Source organism: Carassius carassius, chromosome 31, assembly GCF_963082965.1.
Source record: "Carassius carassius chromosome 31, fCarCar2.1, whole genome shotgun sequence".
In the NCBI taxonomy this organism is placed as follows: domain Eukaryota; kingdom Metazoa; phylum Chordata; class Actinopteri; order Cypriniformes; family Cyprinidae; genus Carassius; species Carassius carassius.
Window position 1 is genome coordinate 12,798,829 of NC_081785.1, and position 19,758 is coordinate 12,818,586.

Consider the following 19,758-nt stretch of genomic DNA (forward strand, 5'->3'; position numbering starts at 1 on the left):
GATTCTTATAGACTGGGACCTTTGGGATCTCTTACAGCATCTAGTTTAATTAGCTAGCTAGATCCATTAGCTCATGTTCTCTGCTCGAGCCAGGGTTCAATAGAGTGAATGTGCAGATCATTTTATTCTCTCTATCTTTGTTTCTCGCTGTTTTTCTGTATCCTGCTGGGCGGTGATAAATTGGATAGCAGGAAGAGTTTGACAGGGTTATCACAGGGAAAAGAGGAGTCTCACTCACCCCAGTGGCGGTGTGTGTGTGGACTTGGCCCTTGTGTGGCCCCTGATAAAGTCATGTCTCTGTGCGTCAGGCGATGACCTTTTATCAAGGGGTCTCTCTGACAAGCACAGGGGTTTCTTATCAGACTCTGCCCTGCCAGCACCACTGTCTGCCTGACACCGCACAGACACCAGCACACATTCTTCAACAACTTTTCCATCCATGTACAGTAAAGAATAAATTTTGCTGGTTCAGTTGCCGCTCTCTTTGAACCAGATCACAACTTTTGTTTCACCACAGTAGCTGGGAGCATGATAGGCTTAAGCTGATGCAATGATTCAGACACGGTCACTAACTTCCTAACTACACTCATGCTCATGTGCTTCCTGTATGAGAACAACAGAGCTTTCATGGGCCAGCTCGCACAGGAACAGGCTGATTCAGTGTTTTTAAAAGGGGAGGTGACCTTTTCATTAAAACAGAAAAACAGTTTCTTAACCAAAAGTCATGCTTTATAGCGTGAGGCAGCGTGTGTGCCTGTAGTTTTACTGTGAGTAGTTCTACTGTGGTTAGGAGAATCTGTCCAGGAGTTGTTGGTCTTTACTCTCTCTCTCTCTCTCTCTCTCTCTCTCGTTCTCGTTGTTCTCGTTCTGAAGTGGGGGGCAGGGCCTCACCCTTTCACATTCCACAACTGCCTGAAATATTTCCACACTCCTCTTTCATGCCATTTCTGTGCTGTTTTTCCTCTGTTTTATAAACAGCAGGTTGGAGACACTGTGCATGCCGTTGCATTTTCCTTGCTCTAATTGAGCAACAGAGGAATTGTTTAGCTAAATCAGACATTATTCCTCAGTGCTCATCTACACATTCATTAAGCAATTTAATTTGTCTAATGTTTGCTCTGTCTCTTTAAATGCTTTAATTGGGTGTAATTATGATCATGCTTATTTCTTTTGGGCTGGAAAATGGTCCTTGAATTGATCTATTGCTGCGTTTCCACCGCAGGAACTTTACCCAGGAACTAGGGACTTTGGCCTGGTACTCGGTGTGTTTCCACCGTAGGAACCAGGAACTAAATAAAGTTCCGGGTAAAAAAAATGCCCCTCAGAAAGACCCTGCTGGCGAGGTGGTACTTTTTCAAAGTTCCGGGACTTTCGGGGGCGGGGCTTGGGCACTAAACATGCTGATTGGTTGAGTTCAACTACCATTTATTCGGATCAACATTTTCAAAATATTACTTTTATTGTGTCATGAAATGTAATTTTAAAAGTATTTCAGGCGAGAATGTAGTTGTTTAAAACTCAAATCTGTGGTTTATTTATAAAGACAGCGCCTATTTAAAAAATGTGTTTCGCCGATCTCAGAGACGGTCAGCTCCATGCGATCAGCGGGAGCTCAGTGATCATCTATCCGCCGAGAAGCAGTCTCACGTTGGCTAGTCCTTCTGATATGTGCCGCTGGCTCTGATGTCTCTTTAGTGGTTAAACATAAAATATAATTCAGCTGTGGGGTAAATCTAACAGGTTTTCTTTGGTCTGTATTCAATTTATCTATATGTTAAAATTAAAATAAAGGCAAATCTATATAATATTTCATTTCATTGTAATTGCTGTATATACACATATCCCAGAACTAAGTACATTTCTGCAGCTGTTATTGTTTAAATGAAAACGAAAGGAGGCAGTGGTATTTGATATCCCATTTCATTTTATTGTAAATATACAGAGAGGAAAATTGCAGTAGCCAAGGCGAGCTGACTGAAGTTATCAAGTACGCTGCTGTTTGCAGAATTACCGGATTTGCGTCGTCGCGGACATCACACTCCCGAGTCGAATGAGCAAAGTCTGAACTACCGAGGATGCACGTCCAAAATCAGGGTACTTTGTATTGAGAAACGCGCACAGACCTACGTCACCAGTCTATTTGCCTAATCTTCCCGGTACTTTACACCGCGGTGGAAATGCAGAAAGCAACAGGTCTGGGGGAAAAAAAGTTCCTGGTACAAATGTTCCGGTGGAATTTCGGTGGAAACGCGGCATATGTGGACCGTGGCCTCAGCCAGAGGAGGTTCTGTTTGACTGTCTCACCCTGTGATTTCAACTGTTCACCTCCAATTTGCTCTCAGCAGTGGATGGGAAACAATGCAGGTTTTATTTCACTTCAGAAATCGGTGTCTCCAAACCAATGAGTGGATTTTATTTTATTTTTTATCCTCCCTTTCTGTTTTGAGTGTTGCCTAATAGAAGGCCACTCAGAGAGAACCATGCACAAGACCTCATGGGAAAACACCGATGTCATTGTGATATAAGTGGGTTATTTGTTTGTCCTTAATACACCAAATGTTGTCAGACTGATTTCATTCAAAATTTCATCTGCAGTTCCTGCTTTTCTTATAATAATAACATTCCTCTATACATCACTCACTCACACAAAGAGGAAGTGTTCTTGCAGTCTACTTTTTATCAATATTTTATATTAGAATAGATTTTTTGTTACATGTTAGTCTTTATTGTCACTCTTCATAGTTTTATTATACTACATATTCATGTTTATTGTGGACAGACAAACTGCTTGTCATTGGAATCTTGTGTCCTGTCTGGTTAGGACACTGTGATTTTCTCTGAACAAGCCCAAAACACATTCTTCAGCTTTTGTGTGTTCAAAAAATACACGTCAACATTGTGAAACCAAGAAAAAATATTCTAGAGCAACCATTGATTATTTCTAGAGCTCTTAACAGATATGAACAGCTGTTTCACTCTGGGCTTATGATGGAGTGTGTGTGTTCTAAAGACTAAACTGAAACAGACTATTCACTGAAGCTTAGGCACCTGTTGTAATTTTATCATTCCACTAAACCCAACTGTGTGTGAGAGAGAGAGAGGGGGAGAAAAATATCTATTTCGCTGTTGATATTATATCGGCCTCCATTAATCCCGCTGTCAAACACAACAGAGGAGCCACCGCCATCCCCTGCGCTACATAAAGCTTTGTCTTTGTCTTCTATCTCCTCGTTATTCTGCTGCATTTGTGCTCAATTAGCTCTTTAATGTGTCAAAAACAAAAGTGCATCATGGGAGAGGAAGTGCTTTGTGTGAAGGGTTAGCGTGCTAGTGGGGTCAACCGATTGATTGTGTGCACAGAGAGAGCGATGGCAGGGTCGAACAGAACCGGGTGGCAGAAAAGAAAGGGAGAGAGACATGGAAAGACAAATAGTGTGTGTTGTGAATGAGGTCAGCCTGCATGGATGGGGTGGGTGATAGTCTGTGTGGCTTCACAGGGTGTCTGCGCTTGGACAATGAAGCTTTGTGTGTTCAACATTACCCACTCCCACACACATGACATCACTGCTCTGGCATACGGGATATGACCTCGGTAACAGTTTCCTGTTTGAGCCTTTTGCACCACCAGTGTGTCCAGCACAAAGCTGATTGTGTGAGCCTCTGCATTCTTTCACTTTTTAAACATTCATTAAACCCCACAACAGTAGCCACACAAAGCTGTTATTGACCATAAATGAATTTGGCTTTATGGCTGAAGTGATTTAGATGAGACTGATATGAACGTCTCTGTGTAAGCGTAATCTCATATTTATATATTTAAATCTCATATGTATAAATGTATCATTACATGCATCATGGTTTTATTGTGTCATGCACTATGTATCATGGTTTTTACAAAAATATTAATCATAACTTAATATCACAACTGTATGCAGCATTGATAAAAATTTTACTTGATCACCAAATCAACATATTAGATAGCTGAACGATTGTGTGACATTGAAGACTGGGGTAATGTCTGCTGAAAATTCAGCGTTGCCATCAAATAAATAAATTACAAATTTCAAAAATATATTAACAGGGCTCAACAGTAAGGATTTTTTTCTAATTTTTACTTGCCCTGCCAATGTTTTCACTAGCCCTTCCACACACACAAAAAAATTTGCTGTTACCATTGTTTTTAAAGAGTTGCATAGAATACGTTTTGAATGTTTTTAGTATGTTACACTTTCTTTTAAAAAGGTCAAAAAACCTGGGCTGTTGGCCTTGAGGAAGCACTGACGAGGCACGATCAAGCACCGGAAGTGACAGTGGAAACGAGACTGGCCCTGGCACGCACTAACACGTTCACTTTTGGACATACAGTGGATACGCATCTATTGTGTGTTCCGCTTGGTGTACCGCTCAATCCCTCTTGGTGCTCTGCTCTGCTCACTGATAATACGTTTTGTAGGATTATACATTTATTTGGATACCGTATTTTTCAGACTATAAGTCGCTCCTAAGTATAAGTCGCATCAGTCCAAAAATACGTCATGACGAGGAAAAAAACATTTATAAGTCGCACTGGACTATAAGTTGCATTTATTTAGAACCAAGAGAAAACATTACCGCAATCAGCCCGAGAGGGCGCTCTATGATTTCAGTGTAGGCTACAGAAGCACTGAGCAGCATAGAGCGCCCTCTCGTAGCTTTAGATGGTAATGTTTTCTCTTGGTTCATTTCTCTTGGTTCATGTCAAATTAATTTTGACAAGTCGCACCTGACTATGAATCGCAGGACCAGCCAAACTTTAAAAAGAAGTGAGACTTATAGTCCGTAAAATACGGTAATTAAAGAGTTATATCTGATTGTTACATGGTACTGAATAAAAATAATATATTGATATTTAATATTAATGTACCGTATTTTCCGCACTATAAGGCGTGTGACACTTAAAGGCCTTTAATTTTCTCAAAAAACGACAGTGCGCCTTATAATACGGAGTGCCTTATATATGGATCAAGGCACTCTGTCAAAATGTTGACATTCCCTTTAGCACAGCTCCATCTAGTGGATGCATAACGCAAACCCAGTCAAGAGTTTGACTGCAGTATCTTCTATTCTATGCACCTTATAATCCGGTGCGCCCTATATATAACAGTTCTAAAATAGGACATTCATTGAAGGTGCGCCTTATAATCCGGTGCGCCTTATAGTGCGGAAAATATGGTAACCCTTTAAATATGAGGCTCCATTAGTTAATGTAGCTTATTAACTAACATGAACAATATATTTATTACAGTATTAATCTTAATGTTGGTTAATGAGATTACAGTTGTTCACTGTTAGTTCGTTTATTCAGACTGCATTAACTGTTAACAAGCACAACTGATGATTTTAATATTAAATGTTGAAATTGACATTAAGATGAAAAGATTTAAACTAAGACGTTACCTTATTGTTATGTTACTAATATTTATATAAATTCAAATTTTGTTACTTTTAGTAAAAAGTATGTTTTGTTTTTTAAATTCAGTATCATTAAAATTTAGTTAAATGTAAAAAGTCCCTACTTTCCATTCTCTCTGCATATTTCTGTTCCTGTCCTTAAAATTATCAGCTGAAAGCTGGTGGTGGTCCGTACTCATTCTGAAAGATGCTGAGTCAACATTGTGAATCAGTTTTTTTTTTCCTTGTGTGGTTATCGTCATCCATATAAACAATTGTGAATCTAATTCTGGAATTTCAATCCTTTTACATGTCTTGCCTACTCTTTTATTTTAGTATTTATTTTTTTCCCTCATAGATGCACAGTAGAGCTGTGCAAAAAATCGAAGGCGATTTTCATGCGCATCTAGTCAGTAAAGGCGCGCCTAGTATATCTCCAGCACGTGCGTTCAGATCAGGATTGCCAGGTTTTCAAAACCAAACCTGTCCAATTGCTTCTCAAAACAAGCTCAATCGCGTTTTGTTCTGGGAGATAAAATACACATTTTATTGGCGGGGTTCCCTTGGTAAAATTTGCATTTTAGGGGCTAAAAATCACTTTATTGGGATTTTGGTCACTTCGACCCGCGGACATGGAATAACAACCACAGACTTGTCAACACTGGTTGGACTTTACTACACAGAGCCTTAGTTCACTGACAATCTACACAAAATCGATTTAAAAATCGCAGGCGATTCATTGACTATTTTAAAAGCGATTTTGTGTAGCTTGTCGAATTACGGCTCCATGTAGTAAATGCTGCTCCACCTGAACCAGTGTTGCCAAGTCCGCAGTTGTTTTTCATGTCCACGGGTCAATTTTATTTCGGGGAACCCCCTGGAAACTAGTTTTGAGAAGCAACTGGGCAGGCTTTGTTGTGAAATCCTGGCAACCCTGATCTGAACGCACGTGCTGGAGATATACAACTAATTACAAGAGCACCTTTACTGATGAGATGCGCATGAAAATCGAATTCGATTTTTGCACAGTCCTAATGCACAGTATTTCTTTAAATATTTGTTTTTATTTTAGTTGCTGTAGGCACCCTCATTTTAATTACAGAACCTCAGGGTAGCGCTGCTCTCTGATTGGTCCTTGGATTTTGAAGCAGAGTTTCACTTCAGAATGCCAATGAACTGGTTTTACACATCTGCTGATTTGCACTGCATGACTGGAAAGTTCCTTGATAAATATCTACCTTATCGCTCTTGGTACAGGTTTCGTCTTGTAACATGGGCGGCACAGGGTGCAAAAACATTAGATTGAACCATCAGTGTTGGAATGAGAAACCTTCTATAATATACTCCTGTCTCGTTCTTTAATTTAATAAAATTGGTTTAACATGTTTTCAAGACTGGCAGACAGTCTCTTTCCTGTTACGTACGGTCGTGCTTAGGCTTGTCTATGAGCTTCTGTTGTTGTGATGCTGTTACCCAGTGTGCTTTGCTGTCATTACTACTCCTGTGAAGGATGGCACTTCATGTTGTCTGCCATCCTGTGTCCCTAGGCATCTCTTATGAGATCACTTACATAGTGAAACTAGCACCTTGAGATCTCACTCTCTCTCTCTCTCTCTATCCTCTCTCGTTCACTGGTGTAAATGGTCCTTGTCATTGGCTGCCCTCATTTCCTGCTAATTAAAAGCAGAGGAATGCAGCCCTGCCACTCCGTCTCACACTGTTAAAAGACAGAAAAAAAGAAGGGATGATGAAAAGGAAGAGAAGTTCAATGCAGGCACCCAGGCTGGTGGTTTTCGCCTTGGCTAGCTTTTGACAACCACATCAGAGACCAAACCACAGGATCAGATCAGTTCTGCTCTCCTTCACACCACTGGTGATTAGTGCTAATATTTGTGTTTTCAACAACGTTAAGTTATTTAAAGATAGACTTTGGATAAGTTTAGTTTTAAATGGAGAAGGGAACAAGGAAGCTCATTTTGTTCTTGTTTTTTTCAGGCGGATGTGGGGGGTGTCCTGTCCAGGAGGGAGGAGGTGTTTAGTTATCTACTCTTAGCACATTTACAGACTGGTTGCTTCCTTCCTGCTTGAGCATTCAGTTCTTCCTCTAATTGTTTAGCAAGTTTACTTCATTTTCTGTGGGTGGGTGGGTGGGGTTAGTATTTGGAAGAATTAATGGATAATTAGATGCCCGACTTAATAATCTGCATACTAGTCTTTAATAAAAACCATGGTGAGTAACTATTTTTTGCATGTAACCGGTTACTTGTCTGATACGGTTCATGTATGTCATACTGATCTCACAGGATCTTCTTGTCTGAACAGTCACACGCTCTCAGGAAATCTTGAGCACTGTTGATTGTCTGTTAAAACATTAATGGCTTTTCTTTTCTGCACCAGTTCAGTATCCTCAATTTACTTCCTGTTATTCCTCCGATCCACATCCTGCTGAAGCTACTTTGTTAGTGTGTGTGCGCACAGATGGAGTACAGTCAGCAGTGAATTAAAAAGTGAATTATCTGTTCATTTGTAAATCGTATAATCAGTTTCTCAACTCTGTAGTACAACCTGTTTAATTCCAAAAACATCTGCTCTGACTGTGTGTGTGTGTGTGTGTGTGAGAGAGAGATATCGACGTCCTTGAAGTGTCTTGATCTGTCTCCTCACCTGTTTACACTTGCAGTTTTTGGAGTGTAGGTTAGTTGTTGTTACAGATTTTGTTAAAAAAATTGCATCTCCTGTTCCCATATTTAATTGCAATTACAAGCTAAAAGCAAATCTAAAAGCAAAAAGATTAAATACAACCATCAAAATAAATAAATATGGAATTTCCTTAAGGAGTTGACCAGGTCAAAATAATAAACAAAAATAAGCTTCCTTATTTTAAGGCCCCTTTCCTAAACCCTAACCAAAATAAAAAATAAAATAAAAGTACAATATATTAACCTAACTCCCTAATCCAAAAACAAAGATCAAAAAGGTTACAATAAACAAAATGGCGTCAAACTCCTTAATTTCTCCCAACTCTATATTTACAATGACATACAAACTGTTTACAAGATCAGGCAAACAGAGTTAAAAGGAGAATCCAAATCTGCATCATAGCAAGCAATGGGGTCATAATACCAAACAGTTTCAATAAACAAAAATTGTATCTCTTTCAAAGATCAAACAGTGCTCACTCTTAATAATCAAAGTTCAACTAAGCGCACACACAGCCAAAACCCAACAACTCTCTTTCTCTTCTCTCTGTGCTGTCTCTCCCTCTGCTCTACTCTGGGGAAAGGAAGTGACATGAGGGCTTTTAAAGGAGTCTTAACGTCGTATTACCTTGGATACCTACTGCTGTATTATAGTCTTTCAGTGGGCTTTTTTGAATGCACCAATCCAGATGCAGGAGCCAATCAACATCATACCTGGAACACTCTCAAAACAAAAGGGAGGCAGAAATGAGAATACAATACAAAGGGTTGTAACGGGCTGACAGATAAATTGTGATTAACACTAAATATCGCATGAATTTACCTGTCTAGTGGGATTATGATATCGCAAAGGCTGCCATTTGTTTTAATGCGCAGCTTGTCCATGAAGCACAGTTCTTTGATCAGTAGGAAGTGCTGCTCCATTTGAAATCACTTTTCAGATTTTGAGTCGCTTATTTACATTTAGTCATTTAGCAGACGCTTTTACCCAAAGCGACTTAACAAATGAGGACAATGGAAGCAATCAAAATCAACAAAAGCGCAATGATATACAAATTTATAATGTGCATTTGTAAAAGCAACACTCGTCAAACTTCATTATAAATATACTTTCTTACCATGAAAATACCTGAGAAGGCTTGAACAGCAATCGAAAGATGCCCATAGGTGTTTCCTGGAACTATGCGTGTTATGGTACTACTTCTGCGGGACATATTTGGAGTTTCTACGCAAGAGCGCACTCTGGCTTTTAGATGCAGCAGCATTCAACCACACTTCACAATATTGTAATGGAAAGAGGTGTTGTCTGTTCATTTATTACTTTGTTTTCATTTCACAGCATTCAGTCTCTTCAATAACATTGTTTAAACTACAATCTGACAGCTCAAAAATATTTATTTTGTATCAGTAGTTCAACAGCAGCACCGTGGCTGAATAGCGATACAGAAAAGGCTTGTGCATTCATGTGTATTTTGCTGGATCGGTCGAGCTGTGTCAATTCTTTTGTTCCCCAGTGTCCCAAACTCGCCTGCCTCTGAACAGACCAGCTGTGACCAGCTTCTTCTTGTGACCATAGACCTCTTGAAGATGTTGTATTCCCTGTGCAGCATATGGGTTGGGTGTCAGAGTAATCTACAGGCTGTAGTTAGACACTGCACCCTGCTGGGTGGCCATTTAACCACCGCAGTAACTGTGTTGTGCTATTGTCCTGAATTATAACCCAAACCCACCCTCTCCCCAGCAGCTATTTAACCCTGCTCCATATCATGAAGTGTGACAAGCCTCCCTGCTAAATTTAGCTCCTCATAAAGGCTCTGTGGAAACCTGTACTACAGCAGTACAATCTGGGAATGCACAGTGAGATAATGTAGATATCGGAGTGTTAGATTGTGTGTTAAGTCAGGGACCAGATTCATTCCACTACTCATGTCCAGCTATCTAATCTTTTAATCCTCAGTCTTTCTGATATCATATAACTAAGAAACACCTGTTTTTGTTGGCAGGGACATGTATAATCTTTGTGACCTGTTGGTTAATGGACTGAAATTATCTTCTGCCTCTGGAATGCTTTTCTCGTCTACCTCCTGCCCATCTGATGTGTTGAAGTTTCTAATAGTTGATGTTACCTCACGACTGGTGAGGTCTGCAGATACACTAGCCTGACTAGCAAAATCGCTAGCCTGAAGTACCGTGAGTGTTGTCTTTCAGTCAGGCTACTAAAATGTATTACTGTCTCAGTGTTTCCCACGGACTTGCACTCTGTGTGGTGGTACTTCCCCTTGGGGAAATATATAATGTAAATATAAAACACATTCATTTTCTGCCACTAGGTGGGACTTTTGAAACCTAGTGGTTTTCCTGGTAACGGCTGCACACCAAGCAGAGCATCTTGTCAGTAAAGCGTGATTAGCATGATTAGTAGTAAATTAGGGCTGGGACAACGATGCCGTCGACGCAAAATATGCACGTCGATTTGTCAGACCCAAAACAAGACCAAAGCAGAAGAGGAGATATTGTCAAGGTGGCAGGAGGTGTTTGTTTTTTTAAGAGGATGGGAAAAATGTGTCTCTCATTGCTGCTGCACTTTGTTGGGCACAGATTCTGAGGGAGAAGACGGCAATGAAGAAAACATGGACCAGGAGGATGGTGATGGGGACAGTGAGACAGTCAGGAAAGAGGTGCTTTTGTATTTTGGGGAAAGCCCTATCCCAAGGGATAACAACCCCCTTACATGGTGGAAGGATAACGCCACAAGGTTCCCCACCCTGGCTGCAGTAGCCAAATCCTATTTGTCTATACCTGCCACATCAACGCCATATGAAAGGCTTTTCTCAGTTGCTGGGAACATTGTTACTAAAAAAAGGGCAAGCCTGACTCCTGAGCTTGTTGAAATGCTCACATTCCTCCACTCCAATATATGACTGTATTTTGTCTTGAATGACACACACAGACCCACCCACACACACACACAGAGAGAGAGACACTCACACAGTATTCTTAAGGTGAAAGGAAAGTGTCAGAGTGTAAGTTGTTGTTTGCATGTGAAATTGTGAATGAAGATGCTTCTTTTTCAGTAAGCTAGGCCTATGTTCAACATAAATGTTGAGTTCTGAATGTTTACTTTTATTATTTATTTTTTGTTGGAAAAGCACTTTGTTTTAGCTTAAAGCCCCCAAGTTTACAATAGTTACTGTATTCTTTCAATAGCTCTAAGAAAGGGTGGCTGCCTTGGTGACGTTTTAATTTGTTTATTGAATGCTAATAACATCAAGTTGTTGTTTTCATCTGAAAGAATTACAAGATGCACTTTTTTCAGTAACTTAGGCCTTTGTGGTTTCAAGGCTTCAAGGTTTTATTGAATGCTACCTCTGACTAAGAAAAGCATTACTTTGCACTTGTATAATGTTTTATTTTGGAATTTTAAGAGCAATAAACTAAGGAATTCATAATTCTTTAATTCAGATATGTAAATCAACATTTATAAATTGCTATTAGTCAATTAATGGGGAGATAATCGAATCGAATCGGACCGTGGAAAAAAAGAATCGTTAGATTAATCGATGCATCGAAAAATAATCGCTAGATTAATTAATTTTTTTAAGTTTATCCCAGCCCTAATTCTTATGTTTTTATTAGTACATGAAATTTATCTTGCACATTTTATCTCCCCAACAGATTCTAATTTGATAGAAGTTTAGAATGCATGTTCGCTATTCCCAATTCAGAAGGCCGCACACACAGCCTGTGTCTCTGAATGCTTCTCATACTCGCTCATGTCTGTTGCGTCACACGGAGTAGCCATTTCTCATAATGTTCAGTTATACTCACCCAGCGGCTCCACACTGCAGGTCCCCACGAGCGCATCTGGCAATATTGATGAGACTTGACACTAGACTTGTGCCGGTATTCGGTAATGCAATATATTGCGGTGATTAATATGCACGATATTGTTATTGTGGGCACATCTAAATACCGTGAATAAATATACATTACAAATTATTCAGAATTTGGAAAGCATTTAAAGAATATTATTCCCATCAGCTGCTTAAAATGCACAACATCGCTGTATGCTGCTTGAAAGAGCGCATGCGCTCTGATGTAAACAAGAGGCGCATGAGAAGCACATGAAGGAACACTTGAGACGCGCTGAATGAAAGCATTCACTCTCTGACAGCAGATGGCGCTAAATGCAGCCCTTACCCTGTAAACAAAAATAATCTTAAATAACCATTCAGATTTGTGTTTTCCCTATTGTTTATTACAGAGCCAACTGCTGAAGTATTTAGACTTAATAATAGAATACAATTATTATATTCCCTGCTAAAAAAAACCCCCAACAGAACCCCTCCCAAAACACAACAGAAAATTTCATGGATTTAATGGTTACAATGGGAATTATATTAGGTTTTAATGTAAACTATTATGGTGTCTACTGGTATTTGATTGATTCTATTGGTTGGATGTAATCTGTCAGATGGGAAACAATAGAACAACATTAATTTCTATGGCAATAATGCCCAAAACGCGCTACGCACTTGTAATCTTTTTAATGGAAACCATAAGAATTTCTGTGATGGTTTCTATTGTTTTTGTTTTTTTGTTTTTAAGCAGGGTAATGATACCCATACTGTGCTGCACACTATTGACAATATTAAGCTGAAGCTTGACTTTGCAAAATTAAAATCGCTAATCAAATCACAATTGCAATATCTGTCAAAAGAATCGCCCTACCCCCACCTCCCTCCCCTTTAAGTTTTTCAATTACAGGGGCTGATTATTGCAAGTACAGATCCCACTGTGTTCTGGTTGGTTAAATTGTTTATTAATTTATTGCTAAGGTTTGCGTATGGTGGTGTGTTCCTAATGACAGCTTTCCTGAAAATGTCCAATTCCTAAAATAAGAAATATCCCAGTATATCGCCTTGCTTGCAGTGTATCACAATATATCGTATCGCAACCCGTATCGTGATACGCATCAGATTGATAGATTCTTGTCAATACACAGCTATAGTTATGACTATCACCCTGTGTTTCCCTCCTTATACTACTGTTCAAAAGCTCAGTGTTTTTTTTCTTGGTTTGTTTTTATATTACAAAAATGATGGTGTATTGAAAGGGCACATGGTTAGGGATGTATACTGTTGTGAGCCTGGCAGAAGATTTAAATAAATGCATTCTTGTTCATGACCCATTTCTGGTTGAGTCAAGGATATTTAATTTTTTTAAAAATTCATTCTTTTACTTTAAACTACTCACTTGCAGTCAAAGAATATTAAACATGCAGACACAGGGTACTTTTACTCCAGCGAGCCAGAGGAAAAATCCCTCCTGCTGTAGTGTGGAGGGAGAGACACAGGCTGAGATAGAGGAATGTAAAAAGAAGGGTGGAGGAATAGGAGGTTGCACTCAGGTCAAAAGAGAAGATGGATTGAGTTCTGTAAATTTGGCTAATATACTTGCAGCAGCTATGTCATCACTTCTGGGGCTCATTGCATGTGTGAGAGAAAATGCGTTGCGTAAAAGGTTCCAGCCTTACGTAGGCCATGAGCTGCTGTTGTTGTTCTGATCTGGGTTTTGCATCACACTTCAACCCCTCCCAGGATTCTGGGGCCCCATGAAACACCCACACACTTAGTATCAGTGTTGTAGGCCTCCTCAAGTCTGTTCTTCAGAGTCAACTTCAAGGTGCCACACATTAGTTTACACTTCAGAGAATGCGTCAAATCCATTGTCTTCTAAATGGACTGCTGTGTAGGGGAAACTGCAAGGGTTTTTAAAAGTGATATTCCATGCGTCCAAAACTTACTCTTAGATTGGTATCCAGCAACCAATGAGAAATTTAGAGAGATTGGTCCGGTTGTTTGTTAGGTAATCCAATTGGCTCTATTCCCACTTGATTTCAGACTGACCTGGATCTTACACTTTTGGTAGTTGTCAAATGCTCACATCAGTTTCCTCTAGTGTGTAAGCACTTTATTTTCTTGATCCTGCTCTGAGACAGGTGATGTATCAATGCAGATTAATGTTTAGTAATGCAGAACAGAGTGCAATAATGCATGCAGACAAAAATGAAGAAAATTGTTACAAGAAATTCTCTTACATTTTTCTTTTTTGTCTCTGTTCACTGTTTTGAACTTCATGAATAAAATGCATTTTAAAATATAATCAAATGGAAAAATGTAATATAAATGATATTTTACAATATTGTTGTGTTTTAGATCAAATGTATTCTTGGTGAGACTTCTAAAAAAATCTTAGTGACCCTAGTAGTGTTTGCAGAGAGAAAGCAGCAAACTTGAATTCCAGCTCGTTTGTCATTCAGGGCTATCATGCAACGCCAGAACACTAGGAATATAACGCATGATTATTTTTATGAATTCTGTACTCATTCCATTTCAAAACACCCCCAATATCTGACACTTTTCCTGGTATCAGATCGGTGTGTCCCTAGTAATTACTCTTAAGGCAGTCGCACACCAGACGAGATGCAAAGCACCGCGTCTTTAAAATTCAAACACATTGTTTCCTATAAATGTACGAACACCGGTGCCGTCTGTCTGCAGTGCCCAGCTACGTCGTGTTGTACTTGTTTTACGAATAGTTGTAGATGCTGCGCTTCTCATCTGGTGTGTGTCCACCTTTATTGTAGATAGTTCTCTTTCTCTCTATATTCCACAACAGGTCTGTGATAGCTGTGCCATCTGGTTGTTTCAAACTCTAACGATCAGCTCATTTAGGTCACTAGGTTTTAAAGCATAAGACACTATGTGTGAGGGGGGGAATGATCATGAGGGTAGGCTTTGTGTGTGTAAGCATGACTGGAATGGACATCCTGAGCTTAATCATGTTTTGGCAGCAGCAGTTTAACCTCATCTGGAGCTGCCAGCTATGAAAAATTCTATTTAAATGAATGTGTACTGTGTGCATGTGAGTTCCTCTCGCAATGAAACTTCATAACGGCTGTTTGTTGATTTTTCTCTTGATAATGGCAACCGAATTTAGTGGGAGGTGCCCTGGAATGTTGCATTTCACGTCTTTTTGTCTTTTTTCCCTCTCACTCATCTGTTTCTGATCTGTTTGTCTTTTTTTTCTACCTGCAGAGATAAACAGAGTGAGGAAAGACATGTATAACGACACGGTGAACGGTCTGGTGGACAAACACCCCCTGGAGTTACCAGAGCCAGTGGGACCCATCATACATCTGCAGGAGAAACTCTTTGTACCTGTCAAAGAGTATCCAGATGTAAGTTTCAGACCTGCACTTTCTACATTTTTCTGTTTTATGATGCTGCTGATCTTTTTAGAATCAAGCACAGTGATTGACTGTTACTGTAGTGACAGATGATTGACAGTTATAGTGTCTGATGAAATCTAGAAGTGAGAAGGTTTACTCCTAGGTTCTCTAGCAGAAGGAAACATGTTTGGGTGTAAATAAGGACTCTCTGCCATAAGCTAGTTCAGCAGTAGTAGTTTTTATCAGTCCCCTGCAGGGAGCTTGGAATGGTGCCAAAATGCCACAGGCCATGTTCTAGTAGTAGAGTGGGATCTTTTTGGAGTTTGTTCTATGTTGAAGAGAACTGTTTTCACCTGTGCACACAAGATGTAGCTTGACGTTTAGATGATCATGTTTGACATTTCTCTCATATTCACAGACAGATTCACACACACACACACACACACTGGTGGCCCATGTCACACAGGGAGCAATTTTGCTGCCTAATTCTTCTGCTTCGTGGACAAGGGAGAGGGGATGAAAGAGAAAAAGGGGGTCAGCAGAGCATGAAATACGTTTTCCCTTTTACGGCCCTGATAAAGGCCAACCCACCTGTCTCAGCGGACCACCACACACACTTACTGTAACCCCAGTTTTCTTTGAGTCTGAAGCAGAGTTAATTATGATTGAGGCTACTGCTTTGCTTATCTTTTGCAGAATGTTTCTTTTTTTAAATTGGCATTTACTTTTAAGCACTTTCTATAATGATTGATGCTGTACTTGAGAAATAGATTCACCTCTGTTTGACTCAGAAAGCTGAACTTTAAGGTAATTTTACTATAGATAAGAGGGTACTGTTAGGAATGATGCAAATTTGATCAGGGGAAATTTGAAGTTTAGGTGTTTTATGCTTACCAAGACTGCATTTATTTGATCAAAAATACAGTAAAACGGAAACATTGTGAAACATTATAGTTTTTCTACTTTAATATTTTGTAAAATGTAGTTTATTCCTGTGATGGCAAAGCCGAGGGCAAATTCTCTTCCATTGTCTTTTAGTTAATGTATATAGATGTTTAAGTGTGTGTTCATGTGACGTCTGTCTCAGAATAGCTAGAACAGCTAATGGAAAACATGGCTGACCAGTATAGAATGAACACCACAGCTCTGTAATGCTATGGAAAATATAGAGTGACTGTCTGTGTGTTCGAACCATAGACTGTAAAAAAAGATGGACGACTCGCCTTCGCTCTCTTCCATTGGTCAAAACTGAAGCCGCCAGTGTCCCGATATGGCGCTGACATCTTGGACTTGCGCCTGCGCAGATAGCGATCTAGGGACCAGTTCTGCGCAGTAGCTATGCGCAGTAGCAAGCAGGAAGTAAAGCCTTAAAGCCGCGAAATCAACGGCCCCGCCCCTGTGCCCCGCCCTCAGTCTCCCTCGCAGAATGCACATACCGTAATCTGCACTGTTTTGGAAGTGGAGTTCTGCTCCTGTGAACTCTGTCTGCTCCGTTCCACTCCAATCTCATTAAAATAAGGTAAATACAATCTCCTCAGTCCTCCGAAGATCATGAAAAAAGCCTGTTGACGCTTCAGTGCCACCTCGGCTCAGAGAGCTGTCAATCACAGCTGTCAATCACGACGTCACACCACCGTTTTTAGAGCATTAAATAACTATCTAAAAAACAACTTATTTTAAAAACGAACACTTGAATTTACATTAGCGTGATACAAACTACAGTAAATGACAAAAAAACGCTTCGGAAAAAAGATATTTGAAGGGTAATTTAATTGTTTAGTTGGTCTCTCGTCCCATTGAATAACATGGGGAGGCGGGGTTTATGACCTATACTAGGACCACTCACCAGGGGGCGATCGAGACGTTTTGGCTTCACTTTTCAGGGCTTGTGCGGCACGCTTGGTTCGAACAAATGCAACTAGAAGGACACGCGTGTACACACACACACACCAGTGTACATAGAATCCCCAGCTGACCCCTCAAATCTGTTTTTCTCTCACGGTGTTCCCTGCAAGTCTTGCCTCATTATTTTTCCCCCTGGTGGTTAGCATGAGTCACTGTTTCACAACACACAGATGTTTCCACCCTAATGTTCTAAACACGCAAGGAAAGGAAGAATAATTGTAGCCGTTACTGAGCAGGGAAACGCTAGCAATTATTTCACAGTCTCTCTGATTTGCTCTTTCAGGCAGGTGACTTGGCTCGGTCATCCAATCAGCATCTTGACTGAGAATAAAGTGTTCAGGATTCGTGATCTGAAGGTGTTGATATTTAAGTAATGATGCCTTCCAGTCAGATGGAAGTTATTTTATTGGTGTTTCATAACATAAACTCGCTGTATATTAAACACAGTGGTTTGACACCTGATCTAGTTAGTTCCAGGAATAAAGGGAGCTTGCTTTACATTTTGAGCTCAATTCACAATTCTAGCTCTTATACTTTAAAAGGTTATTTTAAAGTGAAGTCTAATGGTGGAGAGAGGTCTCGTTTAAAGTGTCGAGTGAGAAGGCAAAAGCTTGCAGGAAGAACTGCATGTAGGCTCATCCACCAAGGTCAGACCCCTCGTTCCAGACTAAACATCCAATCATGCGCTATTGCTTTGAGAATAAATGGAAAACAGACACTGCTTTTAAAATAAACTGACCTAGTCCTAGTCTTCTGTGTGTGAGACTGTTTTCAGTGTTTTCACATTTTGTATAAAAAATCTTTTTTACGACTGTCCATACATAGAAAAAATTACAAGGGGAATAAAATTAACAATGGAAAGGACATTGGAAGAGAAATGACATAGGTATGAAGAAAAAGATTATAAATAAGGCCATCCTTAAATATTTTGGTTTGCAGTAACAGTAATTTTTTTTTTAAAAGGTTCGGTAGGTCGGTCAACATATACATTTTTTTCACGTTTCAATGTAAAAAAAAAAAAAAGTGAATTTTTGTGATGGTGATGACGTAGGTATGAATTTAAACAAATTAGCATATCGTGACATGGGTCTTCAACCCGTGCCTTCAGGCGCATCATTGCAAACCTCATTTTGATGCATGCTATATAGACCACAAACAAATTTAAATCTGTCACAAACCTGTTTATTGCATGAATTTCAGGTGAGAAGAAAAAAAAGAAGTACTGTTATACTGTTTTACTTGCATCCACCGCTACGTGTCAATGCAACCTACAAATGAGCGACTGTTTACTTTGCTTTCTTGGGTTGTCACTTTTGTGAAAAAAATCCTGTTTGATTTGAGTGACAAGTGTTAATTGAATCGATTGTAAAATTGATTTTGCATGTCTAAATAAGTTTTATACGGCAAATAACACCGAATATATTTACTGCAGGCTTCAACATGGCTGCATTTACGATTAAATTTCAACAACAAAAAAATCGCATAGGCGATTTTCTAGGGCTGTCAAAAAAATATTGTTTTGAATATTCGTCGAATTTAAAATAAAAATCCACATTCAAATGCAAAAACGTTGCTTTCGAAATTTTAGGTGTGCATTAAGGAAGCTGCCTTATGAGCCCCGGTACTTCACAGTCCATGTTCCATTCCATCTCGCCACGGCCGAAGTATACACAGACATCCCTAGTCTCCTGGAAGTTCCGGGAGTCTCCCGCATATTGAAAGCGGCTCCCTGAGACCCGCGAATTAGTTAAAATCTCCCGGAATCTAGACCGAGCGAGCAAAAGCGCGCATGCGAAACAGATACTGTGTTTCAAACCGTGTAGCGCACGCACGGCAGAGAGGGAGAGGGAGCAAGAGTCCTTGCGTGTGTGTGCTAATGTGCGTGTGTGCGAAGCGCATGTAAGACAGAGAGCATCCTGATTGGCCTGTTTCTGCAAATCAACCAATCAATTGTCAGTGTGGGCGGGTTTTTATCTTTACTCCCGAGTCCCGAACAAAATTAATCAGTTATGTCCATCTAGAAACAGGAGCACCATGGCAGAGGGAGAGTGCCACAAAACAAAAAATGTATAAGACACATTTTACGGCAGACTACACGAAAGTGTACCCCTGTCTTATAGGTGTTAAACATAATGACAGTCTTGCTCAAGCGTTGCCCATGGGGCATTATATGATTGCAAAAGGCATGTTGAGGTGAGTTGACAAGTTTAATTTCATCTGCATATTATTCAGGCTAGTTGCCAAGGCTACATGAAAACAACTCCTTAGACCTGTTTAAAGTTGCAATGGAAAATAAGTAAATGCAGTTTACATAAATTGTATAAACAGATTATATAAATAGTAAAAGTAATCTACATATTTAAACATAATTAACGAATAATTACATAGGCCTATAGCTTATATAAATATTTTATGGTTTTATATCTTTTAAGGACCACAACATGTTAGGGAGGCTAAGCGCAGGGAAGGCTGCTCCAATATATCTCAGTT

The 19,758-nt window shown here is 39.7% G+C and overlaps 1 protein-coding gene across 4 annotated transcripts in view; it reads left to right on the forward strand.

The window, feature by feature from the left end:
* Positions 1 to 19,758, forward strand: part of LOC132111583 (protein quaking-A-like) — a 72,542-nt gene that overhangs the window by 3,865 nt on the left and 48,919 nt on the right. For all 4 annotated transcript variants that reach the window (XM_059519010.1, XM_059519009.1, XM_059519012.1 and 1 more), the window contains exon 2: positions 15,230 to 15,372. In XM_059519010.1, coding sequence (XP_059374993.1) covers positions 15,230 to 15,372 — 143 coding nt within the window. The remainder of the gene's footprint in view (positions 1 to 15,229; positions 15,373 to 19,758) is intronic.